The sequence below is a fragment of the Amblyomma mixtum genome, chromosome 2 (genome assembly GCF_055824585.1).
Source record: "Amblyomma mixtum isolate Tamu chromosome 2, ASM5582458v1, whole genome shotgun sequence".
Lineage (NCBI taxonomy): Eukaryota > Metazoa > Arthropoda > Arachnida > Ixodida > Ixodidae > Amblyomma > Amblyomma mixtum.
Window position 1 is genome coordinate 133,900,935 of NC_143013.1, and position 15,076 is coordinate 133,916,010.

The 15,076-nt window shown below is 50.2% G+C and overlaps 1 protein-coding gene across 1 annotated transcript in view; it reads right to left on the reverse strand.

Annotated features, from left to right (window-relative positions):
* The window catches only part of LOC149360960 (focadhesin), a 156,642-nt gene that overhangs the window by 66,469 nt on the left and 75,097 nt on the right, over positions 1 to 15,076 (reverse strand). Inside the window, exons 17-22 of the mRNA XM_089572564.1 lie at positions 13,505 to 13,690; positions 11,417 to 11,526; positions 9,308 to 9,459; positions 6,524 to 6,565; positions 5,482 to 5,704; positions 2,387 to 2,629 (exon numbers count right to left, since the gene is read on the reverse strand). Of these exons, the coding sequence (XP_089428690.1) occupies positions 2,387 to 2,629; positions 5,482 to 5,704; positions 6,524 to 6,565; positions 9,308 to 9,459; positions 11,417 to 11,526; positions 13,505 to 13,690 (956 nt within the window). The remainder of the gene's footprint in view (positions 1 to 2,386; positions 2,630 to 5,481; positions 5,705 to 6,523; positions 6,566 to 9,307; positions 9,460 to 11,416; positions 11,527 to 13,504; positions 13,691 to 15,076) is intronic.

The following is a 15,076-nucleotide window of genomic DNA, read 5'->3' on the forward strand; positions in this document are numbered from 1 at the left end:
AGAACGTGCACCCACAATCCGGGCACTCCCCGTGAAATTCTGGATTAAAATATGGCAGCACTGCCGGGCACAGTACCATGTTGGTATATAAGTGAAGGAGCCAACGCTACTCACTTTTGGTTACTAGTCCTTCCGCACGGGGATAAAAGCGGCTATGCTGGATTTGATATAATTGAACAATGTCTGTGTAAGTGATAGCCGGGTTACGTTCGGATACCTCAGGTGGCGAGTGTCAAGGCGATAGATAGCCGGTGGTTGAGGGCGCGGACTGAGGTGTCTACAGCCCTGTGTCCCTCTAGCCCTGCATGTGCTGGGGCCCAAATGGTGACATATGTGTCCGGGCAATTCCGGTACTTGCATCTATGTAAAATTTTGGCGGCGTGTCGAGAGATGGATCCTTCTTCTAGGTTTCGACAGGCTTCCTGGGAGTCAGTGATGATAACCCGGGAGTCTGGTTCTGCAGCGGCGAGTGCTATGGAGACCTCCTCCAGACGTGTAATGTTGGGGGCATGGAAAGTGAGCCCCTGAACTTACGTGTTTTGATGGATTACTGCAGCTGTGTACCGTCCCCAGTGGTGTGGGCCCGCAGCATCTGTGTAGAAGACTCCGTAGTGAGAGCCATAGTGGTCGTTAAGGGCCATGGCATGCGTGGTTCGACTGAGCTTGTGCAGGCGCTGATACTCTATCTTCAGCAATTTCTGTGGTCACCCTCTCTTCTTTCAGGAATTTTCCACTATGGCAGACACGTGCGACATTAATTCTGGCTCCATTTCAACCTGACACATGCAGCTGTCGAGACATGTCTGCACCCAACCAAGCACAGCTGCAAACTGCCGCCAAACTATGCCACCACGCTTGGCCATGTTATGTGACCAGTGTGCCTGCCAGCTGCCAGTGCACCTACAAACTTGGCCATCTCAAGGTGTCACGATGTCACACTCCTCCCGGGCAACCAATCAGCGCTCGGCCATGTCATCTCCCAGCTTGGAACTGTCAAGTGGCCTCATGACGTCATGCACCCCATCGACCAATCAACACTTGGACATGCTATGTGGCCCGACGACATCACCACTGTCTCGACCAATCAGCTGATTCCATGAATAACCACGCCATGTTTTGATGCGATAGCATTAAAGGCCCCATTCTTCAGAAAATCCGGTGTCGGCATTGTGAGCGAAAAATCACAAGCATGCCTCCGGCAGGTGGTCCCCAGAGAAGCAACCTAGGAGGCAGGTAGGCCACCTCGGTCACATGACCTAGTGACGTCATCACAACCTACCCACCGAATCGTGAGCAAACTGCACACCATGGTAGGTGGCAGTTAAATTAATGATTGGTCACTTGGGAAGAGCAACGTGCCCTGTACAAGGCCCACCACTGGGAGCACCTGCCATTGCAAGCAGTGGCGTATCACCTAACCGCTGCACCACAGCGCCAGGAGCGGTGTGAGGACTCCCAGGGATCTATGAACAGAAAGTATAGAATGATCTTCAGCATATATGGGAATTAACCCACTTTGCTATCGCGTCATACCCCTCCAGTTTTTTTTCGTGATGTATGTAGCTTCTAATGCTGTCATATCAACAAATAAAGTAAATAAAAAAAATTAGCCAACGATTATGCTTCTCGGTAATGTAATTTTTGAGAGCAGCCGCTGCGGTATCCGTACAGTAGGCAACCACACAGGGAACTCGCAGTGCCGAACGGAGGTGGCTCTGGGTTTTGGCGTGGGCAGTGCACACAGCGTTCCGCCAACGATCAGTCTCGCCTTGAGAGAACAGCATTTACAGCATGCACTACTGGCGCCATCTCTGGCGAGCGATGCACACCTTACTGATGATGTCACCAGTCAGCTGATGACGGCACACGCTACTCAGGTGCTGCGGGTGGCCGTCACGCAGCCTGCCTTCACGCAAGGCCAGTCTCGAGGGAAGTGCATGTACAGGGTCAATCACACTTAGAGGGAACATGGCCCCGCGTGGCCACGTATCTGCGGAGTGCCATTGCATCTAACCCGTTGACTAATCTATGCAGAGTGGCACACAAGAAGAGGGACTTCGACGTGGTGCTTCGTGTCATGTGCTCCTTTGCACGAGTTTGGTACCTGCTTGGTCGCAATAGTGCTCCATGTGCGCGCAGCCACGCAGAGCCATGTTCCCTCTAAGTGTGATTGACCCTGTACACGCTTACGTTGTGAATGGCTATGCTTCACACTATCGCTGTACCTTCTTCCTCTATTTTTCTCCTCACTATCGCTGTCTTTCACCCTCCACTGTGCTCTGCGCTCGGTTGCACCGACGGCGAGGCATACTGCTCAACCCGGGAACGGTCGCCTAAGAGCTGCGCTCTAAAACAGCAGCTGTGTGAGTGACACCGAGCCACTCACGCTGCCATCCTGTGCGGATGAGGTGGCGTCCACCAGGCCCAGGCGGGTGGCGGCCGCCACGCAGGCTGCCAGTCCGGCCCCGGTCAGGGCCTGCCCCGTGGGGCCTCCCTCAGCTGCTTGCAGCCGTGCGGCCAGCACCTCGAGCAGGGGCCTCACGCAGTGGGGGTCACGCCGGTGCAGCAGGCCCACCAGACCCCCTGCCGCAGCAGCCGCACAGCCACGCACCAGCATCCCACTGGAGGCCTGGGCCAAAAGAAGAATATGGCACAAAGGGGGGCGTGCAATGGTGCATTGAAACAAACATTTGCACAGAACACAAGAGAGCTGCAGATGCTGCTAAAAAGCAAACACAAGCTGAAAAAGTCAGTACCATGACTTTTTAGTGCACAAGTACTTGCTGTTGGGCTAGTTGGTTCACAATAAAATTTTTGAATGGCGCAAAGGAACAAACACAGGAAGACACGGAGACACAAAGAGCGCCTAGTACCAACTGAGTTTATTGCGTAAAAACAGCACCTTTATACGCCAGGACATTATCGTCATCAGTGCGTTATCATAGCCAGGACAAGCAAACAAGAAATGAAAAAATATATATGTACAGAAAGAGGTCATATTTATGCATATAAGTCAGTGAAATGCTTTTCACAGAACAAGGCATGAAAAATTTCTTCATGCCTTGTTCTGTGAGAAGCACCCCGGGCTTTCTATCGCCCATGGTGCAACAAAGAGCTACATAGGATCAGCAGTAGAAGGTGTCCAGTAAACAGCTTGGAGTCTAAAAATTGCGGTCGCTGACCAAACTATACCTCCTTTATTGGCTGTAACTGACAGACAACTAGCCCAGGGAGATTTCATGGGAACCATGACTAGAGCATAACTGTGTGGTCTGTGCACGGAAAAAGTCCGACACGTGTGTCTGTGTCTCCTCAACTGGGGTGGCACTAGGCCTTGCTTTGCTGATGAGGCTGGGCACTACCTCTCACAGGCCACGGCTGCTTTGTCATGAACTGTTGTGGCCAGCGGTTTCTTCACCAACTGAAATTAGGGGGGGTTGAGAGAAGCAGTAGTAATTATTAAGTTTTAATTTTTATCATTGGGGTGTCATGTAGGACTAGCAAAGTTTGACTTTTAACACTCACGAAAAAGATTGCGAATACAGTGGAACCTCGATTATACGTCCCCCGGTCATGCGACGACCCGCATTTTGCGACGAATTTGTGCAGTCCCGGCAAAACCCCCATAGAGACAATGCATTAAAAACCTCGGTTATACGACGCAAATTTTAGAAGGACCCCGCTTCGTATGACGGCTGGCTCGTACCGTCCGTCAAAAAAGGCCGTCAGCAAACGCAGGCCGGGATGTACCGTATTTTCGCGATTCTAAGCACCCCCCCCCCCCCCCTATTTTCGGAAAAAAATTTCTGAAAAAAAAAAAACTGCATGCGAATCTAAGCACCCCCGTTTTTGCGCGGAAGAGAGCGTTGCCAAGGCCGCCAAGTGCACTTGCTCTCTTTTTCGTCGAGCCTGTGCAGTCGGAGTCCCAAGGAGGCGCGGCCTGCGTGTTGTCGTTGCGACTGAGAGAAGGATGAAAAGGAAAGCGCACGGGCCCGCCTACTGGCGTGAGCCAAGCCACCACCGCTGCCGAGGAGAGTTAAAAGATCAGAGGAAAGATAAAGAGAAAAGATAAGACGCGCGTCCCAGCAACAGATGCGTCTGCAGGAGCCGACGCTGATGAAAAAACAGATAAGCGGGCGAGGCCGCGCTCGCCCAAGCGAGGACAGCGGCGTCCACGGCGCTTTTTGTAATGGAAGTAATGGATGCTTGTGCCCCACGATAAAGCTTCCGAAGTGGACAACGATGCAGAGGTTTGCGCTTCCATTCCTAGTTACGCGGACGTGTTGCAGAGCGTCGACAACATCCGGCGCTTTGCTTGCGCGCGCGACGATGTTGGCGGCCATGTTGGCGGCCTACTGCCAGACGTGGCAGCCCTTGAAAGAAAGTTGATGCGCCGAGGTTGGGCAAAGGTGCAAAAAAAAAAAAAATTACCGATTTTTTAAACGGTAATAAAGATTTTTTTGCAAATCTGTTTCAAACAAATGCTGGGTTTTGTCTTTTTTATTCTGATTGGCCTACTTGCCGCGGGCTTGAAGCCGGTCAACAGTTTTCGGCGCAAGGCCGAGCGCCACTGGCCGCATTCTTTGATTTTCGATTATACGACACCCGGATTATACGACGGTTTCACGCGGTCCCCTGAACGTCGTATAATCGATGTTCCACTGTAATTACTTTACTTTGAACAAGCACTAAAGTCGTATTCATCAACCAGAAAAGCTAAAAAACGAAGGCTACTACACTGAACGTGTCGAGAAACTACATGGCAGTTCAGGCTACTAGCAATAAATCTTAGTAAAAAAAAGTACCTGTTCACACCACTCAAGTAACACAGACATGGAAGATGCTGCAAAACCTGTGGAAGTTTGTGCGGAAGCCGTGGTTTTTTCCACCATGAGCCAGCTATGGACGATGTGTCACTTTGCATACATGCCCTTCTTCTGATATTAAAGATAGAGAGAGAAATAGACGGACAGGCAGGGAGGTTAAGCAGGCAGAGCCCGTAGGCTACCCTACACTTGGGGAGGGGAACAAAGGGGAAAAAGGAAAAAGAGCGGCAATGAAGTGAGCTTTTTCAAGTGTCCATCGGCCCCTCTGTATTAAACAAAATTCGTCACAACTTAAGGGGGGTGCCTTCAGTAAAGCAAAGGGTTATGTACCGTCTTTGTCAAAAGTAACCAGGCTGCATGGTTTGCTTCTAGCTTGTATAGTGGAGCCCTTGTGACTTTCCCAAAAATCAAAAGTTGTTGGAAGGTAAGAAGATACCCAGTCGTTACCTTTAACGACCATTTCAGCTGCAGGGAAGCTGTAAGGGCTCCACTGTACGAGCTAGAAGCAAATCATGCAGCCTGGTTACTTTTGAGAAAGACTGTACATCTCCCCCACCAAGGGAGTGTGTAGGGGAATCACTGGCATCACCCGCATCCTCAATGTCCCACATATGTCCTCCAATTCCGATTCTGGGCTGGCACCAGTCCCACCCACCTTGAGCAGCCACTGGAAGTGTTCCTGGTCCCCCCCTCCCTGGGTGGAGGGGGGCAGTCCGCAGCACTCCACCACCAGGTCCAGCAGGGCGTGTGCCCAGGGGGTGTGCGACTTGGCCGCCTGGCGTCTCGCCCCCGTGTCCAGACCCTGGAGGTGCTCGGCGGTGGCCTCCAGCAGGGCACCCAGGGCCAGGAGGGCATTGCCCTGCTGGGAGGCACGGCCCCTGGAACACACACCACCACGTGGCACACTGCCCTGCGGGTTGCTGCACAACACTGTGACATGCAATCCCAGGGGCAGCCCAGTAAGAGCTGTACTCCATTTCATACATAGCAGGCAACGCTGCCAGAGCTAGCACGCCTGTTCACGCAGGCTAAGTCTGCACATAAAAAGTAGTCCGCCACACAACCAAAGCAAACACAAACATATTTCGTTGCGAAAAATCTTAAGTGCCAAGACTGGCACCTCCCGGACTTTGTTTTACCTCCTGAAACATTTCTGTCCTGTGACTCGTCGAGATTTCTAGAAGCAAAAGTTACACGTGGTGGTGTGATACGCGGTTGGTAGGGTGAATCACTTCTACTAAATCCGCACCCAAAAAGTAGTTCACACTCTGTGAAAATTATGGCCAGAGAGCCCGAACACCCAGCTTCGACCATGATTTCCAATGCTACCACATCGTTTTATACCGCTCTTTGTATTCGTCCAAACAATGACCGGAGTTTCGAGAAGAACGATTGATACGTGGCGGAGTAATTTAGTTTCGCAGACGCACTACTTCAGCAACTTCCACAGCGTTGCCTCCTATGAATGAAACGGAGTATAGAAGAAAACTGCCAGACCCTTTAGCCTGCCCAAGAGCCATGATAGCTTGCCTAAGCAGAATTAGAGCATCAACTCCAGCGTGCATCACAGAAAGGTACCCCACCGTGCTGAGCTAAACTGTCTTTCAGACTTAGCTTTGCAGAGTGAAAACAAGGACTCCTCCTTTCAGAACTGTGCTCAAGTGCGGGCTGTAACAATAACGGCTGGCTCCACTTACGAGCAGTTTGCCTTGATGGCTTCCGTCAGGGTGTCCCTGGCCCTGCAAGAGGCAAGCAAAAGAGGAATGGGTGAGGGTGGCAGGTCATCACGAATAAGTACGAGCCACTCCCAATTGGAGGCATCTGCCTTTGGCTGTCAGCTGCAGCACAAGCCTGCAGACAAGCTTCCTTCTACTTGGCACTTTGTAGTGAAACCTGTGGTCACAGCTCAGCCAAAGACAACTGTTACATGGGACTCTCCAGTAGGCTCCTTCGAGACAAACTTGAAGGGACTGCCAAAATTTCTTTTATCACAAGTGTTCCACAAAAATAAAGGATCCATAGCAAGCCAAGTGTTTCCAAATACGAGTCGCACACAAACAATGTATGAAATGGCCATTAATCAAGATAATTACAAAAAAAAGCCTTCATGGAACTACATGTCACTGAAACCATTAATACGAGGGCACACAACAATATGAACACTGCTCAAAAACGGTCTTGGTCAATTTTATTTTTTTCGCCTTCTCTTTTTCTCCACTCTGCTAAGACCACTTTTAGTGCTCTTTGTTCATGCTTCAAGGGTGGCCTGCTGACAATTTGCATGCTACACACTTTGAGATCACATTGCCAACTCTCTTCTTCCTCTCTCTCATCTTGCTCCTTCCCCAGCATGCCTGCTATACCAACTGCACATGCAACGCACAGCTGTCGTACCGCGGCAGGTGATGCATGGCAGGTGACGTGTGCACACACAGATCTGGCGATGTCAGATATCTCTGCATTGTGCATACATCACCTGCTGCACTTTGCCTCAGGCCAGCACAAAAGTGAATAATGAAACTCTGTCCAAGCTGAGAGTTTGACCTCCATATATATACTTTACCACAGAGCTCCAAGTCCACGAGTAGGTGTCACAAAATTTGGCGCCTAATCGTAAGACTGACGCCATGCAGAAGTAATCTCGCCAGCGAGCACAGTTAGAACAGGGGAGAAAGAAACCCCAGAGAGTGCCTAGCCTTGTGTGCGTTGCTGCTCCCTCCACCTCGCTCACCGGTGCAGCACCAAAAGAATTACGCCAGCGCATCGTTTGTTCGAGAATGTTGAAGTAGTTTCTACTCGATGTTGACGGAGAGTACGTAGCCTTGAGTGTGCTAAATGATGCCCTCTCCCCTTCACTCGGGCGCCAGCGGCGGCTCAACGCAAGAAGAATCTGAAAGCTTTTCGAAGCCAGTCTCCGCACCTTACCAATGGGGACATGTGCCCGGCACGAGAAGGAGAAGGAAATTGCACAGCTGATACTGTGTGTATGTGTGCGCCTGCCTCGGTGAGAAGAACGAAGAGACGCTGTCGGTTAGCCCGAGAAGTGCGCCCGCTCAACTCCCGGGACAACACCACTCGCCCAGTCACGGTCCAACGAGGCAGCGTGGACCAACAAGACAGCAATTGTTCCTTTGGGCAACTAAATAGAAACTACTGCCGTGAGCCACTTGGGCAACTACGAACGTGAGACCACATTCTGAATGATTAGAAACTCGCATTTAGCTGAAGGCATTCATTGCAGCCAAAGCTGGGCATGAAAAAAAAGGAGACGTTTCTTTGCCATCTTGCTGTGATACTGCTCCAAATAGCCCTGTCAGTAAACAAGGGTTTGTTCTCATAATGTCCGGACACTAAAAAGAAGGCAGCTCACTAGGTTGCTCTGTTATTGAGAGCCAGTTCTTTGACCATCTCTTCCTCTCCAGGCACCTAATCATGTAACTGCGAATGGCGACTGGCAGAGGCGTTCAACTGTTAAACCCGAGAGAGGGGTCAATTCTTTGGTGTGTACAGGGTCGTCCACTCTTAGTTAGAATGCGTTAGCGCATGGGTGCACTCTTCAGAGGGCCACCGCGTGCGACACAGTCGCTCATTGCAGCAAAGTGGCGCAGGAGAAGGTGTACCTGGATGTGGTGCTTCACGTCATCTGCCACTTCGCTTCGATGCACAACCGTTTCGGACACAGTGACCCTCCAAAGAGCACGGCCATGCGCTAGCGCATTCTAACTAAGAGTGGACGACCCTGTACTTGTCGGCCTGGTCCTCGTCGTCATCAGGACTATATCCTGCCACGGTGTGGCACTTATGCTTCGGTACCCAAGCGTTCAAGATACAAACGTAAATCTTCCTTTCCTGCTTAGCCTGACGCAAGCGACATGTGGCTTTCACAGCAAGTGCAGGTTTCCTAAGCGGATTGCTCCTGCATATTCTTTCCACATTCCTGAAGCTCACTTCACATCGGGCCTTCAAATCATCGATTCATATGCTTCGCACCGAGCAAGACAGGCAGAACACCAACATAAAGGTGGCAATAACATCATGAGTCGATAGACCCTAGATCAGGCAGTCATAGCGAAGCAACAAGCAGAAGCAGTGCAGTATCAATGGTACAAGTGTGCCAGACAACAAGCTGAAACTGCTGAAAAACGAGCGCAGCGACTACATGCGGATGCCCTTGCTCACAAGCTTTTTTACTTCTTCAATATGCACCAACTCGCTCAGTTTTCGGCTCTTCTGTAGCTGGGGGGTCTACCTATATTCTGGTCAGACCTATATTCCGGTTTTTACGGTAAGTTTGTGGACTGCATTGTTCAGCTGCCCAGCTCTTTTCTCAATGCCCCATCCTTTCAACTGCAGCCTTGTGCAATTCCTTGTCTATCTGTTCAGTGCCAGCAACAATGCGTATAGTTGCCAGCCCTGCCCACCTGCAACCCCCACCTCAAGAACTGCACCTGTCCAAGCACCAGGTGGGTGCCTGCCCTCACCAGAGGCAGGAGGCAGCCTCCGCCTGGGGTTCGTCCTTGAGCTCTCGGCGGCGGTGCTCCTCGGCAGCCCGGAAGGCCCGCCGCACCCACGCGCCCCAGGCCGGGGCCACGGACAGGCACCGAGCCCAGTCCGCACCGTCCAGTGGCACGTCCTGGGTGATACCACGCAGCAGAAGGTGAACACTGCAGCCTCCCAGTGCTGCTTCACACTGGTCGCACACTGGCCACACACTGTTGCTGACATCATCATCATCATCAGCCTGACTACACCCACTGCAGGGCAGAGGCCTCGCCCATGTCTCTCCAACTAACCCTGTCCTTTGCCAGTGGTGGCCACCGTATCCATGCAAACTTCTTAATCTCATCCACCCACCTGACTTTCTTCCGCCCCCTGCTTCGCTTGCCTTCTCTAGGAATCCACTCCGTTACCCTTAAAGGTGCACTGAAGAGGAATCTGAACTCGTCTTTTTGCCGCGGGAACTCGATCTGCACGTTCTGAGCATTCTCAGAAACTCTGACTTATTGCCCTGTGTGGCTGATTTTCCTAATTAAATCGAATTAACGCCCGGCTCCCACTTTTTTTTTTTAATTCTCCCTCGTACGGTGGGCGGAGTCGACCAACGCGTGCAGTGCCTTGCAGCCAGCTCCATGGAGGCTTTGCTTTCGCTTTATTTCGTTTTTTAGGTTTCCGTGAATAAATAGTTTCATTCACAGATAATATAGCCGCAAAATAAGCCCGGAGAAATAAAAATACACGCGGACTATTTGCTTCTACGGACTACTACGTATTACTCCGCCGATGGCAGAGCAGCAAGCTGCCGCGGGACTGGCTGAAAGGCACTTCATGCGTTGGTCGACTCCGCCCACCGTACGAGGGAGAATTAAAAAAAAAAGGGCGGGAGCCGGATGTTAATTCGATTTAATTAGGAAAATCAGCCACACAGGGCAATAAATCGAAGTTTCTAAGAATGCTCAGAACGTGCAGATTGAGTTCCCGCGGCAAAAAGACGAGTTCAGATTCCTCTTCCGTGCACCTTTAAGGACCAGCAGTTATCTTGCCTTCGCATTACATGCCCTGCCCAAGCCCATTTCTACCTCTTGATTTCGACTAGGATGTCATTAACCTGCATTAATGAACTGGCAACACAAAAAAGAAAAAAGCTACCAAAGTGTAGCCTTCAGGGCTGTTCTTAAATAAGGGGTTCTCAAAATGAGTGACAGGGAACCCAGTGGCTGCCTGGAGTGCTCTTTGTGTTCCCTTGGCACATAAATACAAGCTTAATTACAATAAGGTGCAACATATATGACACAAAGAACAAGATGACAAACACAAGTGCCTTCTATTCTTTGTGTTGCCAATGCTACACCATGCTGTATTTAGGCTTGCAGTACTAACCAGTCTGGCAATATACCTTACTGACCCAAATCCATGGATGCCACAACCCTCACTTTCTTTTACGCACTTTTTTACGGCTAATCATTCTATAGTTATGTACAATAGATTGCTTCAATGCATAGACATTCACTATTAATTATATTTTGGGAATTTTCTGAGGAACATGCATCTGCGTGCCCTCTTTTCACATGCATGTAAGGTGGGATGAGAGACAAGCAAAACCACACTGGGTTCCTAACCACATTCTAGAAGCCACTGATGTTTTTCCAAGGCTAAAAACGTTCAGAACCTCTAAATTAATATCTCTCGGTGCACAGCACGTGCAAGACGTCCCTGAAAAATTGGGCCCTGACCCCTGCAAGCCCAGTGCATTCACCCAAGCAGGAAGCACTGGGGAGCAATGAAGAAAGTGGCCACCCAGGTACCACTCTGAAAAGAGATTCAGCAACAGATGTTTGTGCAGCCATTCGCTGCAGCATGGGGTGGCACCCTCTGCACGCAAAGGCATGAACAACACAAGTATTAGTTCGCAATGCTGTACACAGAGGGCGCCACTTCCCTTTTCTGCATCGTTTATGTTACGCCGATATCACCAACAGTCACAGTGCAGAACTGGGTAATTCAGCCCTTAACAGCTGCTGCTGTAAAAGGTATCCTTCAAGGTATCTGAATAACACAGGCAGTGGGTGCTGTGCTGCAACAAAGTGACCCACCTGCAGTAAAGAAGGCAGCTGGTGCAGGTAGGCCTTGTACAGGCTGGACGCTGGCTTGGCTCTGGCTCCGGCAGCCGGCTGAGTTGGCTCATAGGTCAAGAGTATGCCCACTGCATGCACGCACAGAAGAGCACTCCACAAAACAGAAGCAGCATTTTCCACCAACAAAAAAAGCCACCCGGCAGCAGTACGCAAAAGACCTCTCAGTGGACGTTAAAAGCTTAGAATGTCATCATCATCAGCAGCCTGAATACGCCCACTGCAGGGCAAAGGCCTCTCCTATGTCTCTCCAATTGAACCTGTCCTTCGCCAGTTTTTTTTTGTGACGGAACAGCACAAAACACCGGGACAAGAGACAATCGCTGACTTACAAGCGCTGACTTAAGCAGTGCTTCTTCGAAATAAAAATCAGTTGTAAGTCAGCGCTTGTCTTTTGTCCCGGTGTTTTGCGCTGTTCCGTCACAAAATGAATACAGTGGAACCTCGATTATACGACGTTCAGGGGACCGCGCGAAACCGTCGTATAATCCGGGTGTCGTATAATCGAAAATCAAAGAATGCGGCCAGTGGCGCTCGGCCTTGCGCCGAAAACTGTTGACCGGCTTCAAGCCCGCGGCAAGTACGCCAATCAGATTAAAAAAGACAAAACCCAGCATTTGTTTGAAATAGATTTGCAAAAAAATCTTTATTACCGTTTAAAAAAAATCGGTAATTTTTTTTTGCACCTTTGCCCAACCTCGGCGCATCAACTTTCTTTCAAGGGCTGCCACGTCCGGCAGTAGGTCACCAACATCGTCGCGCGCGCAAGCAAAGCGCCGGATGTTGTCGACGCTCTGCAACACGTCCGCGTAACTAGGAATGGGAGCGCAAACCTCTGCATCGTTGTCCACTTCCTCTTCGTCGGAAGTTTTATCGTGGGGCACAAGCATCCATTACTTCCATTACAAAAAGCGCCGTGGACGCCGCTGTCCTCGCTTGGGCGAGCGCGGCCTCGCCCGCTTATCTGTTTTTTCATCAGCGTCGGCTCCTGCGGACGCATCTGTTGCTGCGACCCACGCGCGTCTTATCTTTTCTCTGATCTTTTAACTCTCCTCTGCAGCGGTGGTGGCTTGGCTCACGCCAGTAGGCGGGCCCGTGCGCTTTCCTTTTCATCCTTCTCTCAGTCGCAACAACAACAGGCAGGCCGCGCCTCCTTGGGACTCCGACTGCACAGGCTCAACGAAAAAGAGAGCAAGTGCACTTGGCGGCCTCGGCAACGCTCTCTTCCGCGCAAAAACGGGGGTGCTTAGATTCGCATGCAAAGTTTTTTTTTTTTTTTTTCAGAAAATAGGGGGGGTGCTTAGAATCGCGAAAATACGGCACATCCCGGCCTGCGTTTGCTGACGACCTTTTTTGACGGACGGTACGGACCAGCCGTCGTACGAAGCGGGGTCCTTCTAAAATTTGCGTCGTATAACCGAGGTTTTTAATGCATTGTCTCTATGGGGGTTTTGCCGGGACCGCACAAATTCGTCGTAAAATGCGGTTCGTCGCATGACCGGGGGACGTATAATCGAGGTTCCACTGTACTAACCAACATGCCCAAGCTGCTGTCCTGGCTTCGCCAGTTGCCGCCACTGTATCCCCGCAAACTTCTTAATCTATTCCGCCCACCTAACTTTCTGCCGCCCCTGCTATGCTTGCCTCCTCTTGGAATCCACTCCGTTACCCTTAAGGACCACCGGTTATCTTGCCTTCGCACTACATGCCCTGCCCAAGCCCACTTCTTCCTCTTGATTTCCATTAAGATGACTTTAACCTGCGTTTCTTCCCTCGCCCACTCTGGCCGCTTCCGATCTCTTAACGTTACACCTATCATTTTTCATTCCATAGCTCGCTGTGTTGTCTTTAACTTAATAGTATTATAACCAATTAATGGGGCTGTTCTCTCTCTCCCCTCCTAGCACTCTGCTGTGTTACGCCACCACCGCTCATGCTATGCAGTGGGGGAGACAGGGTCTTAACAGGGCTGCTGCAACAAAAAAAGGCTGCCCTCTTTCGAATCTGGAACGCGTGTGCGTGTGGCACAAAGTGAGGAATACCACTGACGGGCCAGGCTCCCCTGGATGGCAGGAAAGCGGTTGGCCTCGTACAGCGCGCACAGCTGGGCCCCCATGCCGGCTGCTGCCTCCCCACCACCAGAGGACGCTGCAGCTGCCCTGGGGGCTGTGTACACCGACCGGGGAAGCTGCGACACCTCGTGGCGCACCAGCGACGACAGCAGCTGACCATAGTCTGCACCACAACAGTCGGGGAAAAGTAAGAGAGAATAGTAAGCATTCCTTCCTGCAAATGTCACATGAAAGTAGCAAGGAGCAATGCTTGTAACATGCAAGCAACCCCGAAATATTTAACACAGAAACAGCATCCGGGACGTTTTGCCACTTCATTGCGGATTGCGCTAGTGACTACAGTCCAGCCAGAGTTGTAAGATCAAAGGGATACTGAGAGATTGGTTTACTGGGGTTGAACGTCCCAAAGCCATACAGGCTATGAAGGACGCCGTAGTGGAGGGCTCCGGAAATTTCGACCACCTGGGGTTCTTTAACGTGCACTGACATCGCACAGCACACGGGTCTCTAGAATTTCGCCTCCATCGAAATTCAATCGCCGTGGCCGGGATCGAACCCGCGTCTTTCAGGCCAGTAGCCAAGCATCGTAACCACTGAGCCACCGCGGTGGGGCGGATACTGAGGAGAAACTTAAGTTGGCCGGTATCGATAGATTACCTGTTCGAATGACAAAAAGGCAACTCTGACTACAAACGGTGCTTTCATAAGCTAGAAAAGGCCAGAAAGTGAAACACAGGTGTTGCCATCATTGACCGCTTGTACCAGTAAACTCCAATGCATCACAGTTTTTTGGACATGGACCCCAGAGGCCATTCACTTCAGAATGGCTATCATGGAGTCATTTTTGGGGAGGAAAGCGACTCCATGATAACCATGAAATGAAACATAACACATGAAACACATGAAACGTGATAACACATGAAACAAAAAGAACTTAAGTTATAGGGTTTTGAAGTTGTCGCTTCAGAAATGAGAAGAAAAGTGTGTATTGCTGTTTCTGAAGTGGCAGCTTCAGTACCCTATTATTCAAGTTCTATGATAGCCAGGATGACAATTTTACCCTTATTGCATTCCTTGGTACTCAATGGCACACATTTCAGCAAGTTTCCCACAAGAAATTTTTTTCATAGCTTTTCACAAAATACATGCATAAAAATTATGTAAGTGCTCAAGGAGCTGTTTTACATGAAATTAAATGACATATCTAGAATCAACGCACAACAATACATGTGCCCTGAAAATTTCATAATAAAATTTTCTTTTCAAGACCCTTGTTCCCCTTAAGTAGTGGGCTCCAAAATGCCACATCCTGCTTAAAACAGAAACAAGACAGCAAGCAGCATTTCTTGAGCAATGAATGAAACAAGGAGTGCCTTTCTAGTGACCACTTGCCAAAAACAGTTTCCCCTTTGCATACAAAGTGATGAAGGCCTAGTGCTTCAGCTACAGGTATCAAAAACATGTAGGAGACATAACACCAATGAACGAATGCCAGTACTGTTGTACTATCATCATCAAATGAAACACAAACGAGAAAATTCGAGCACAA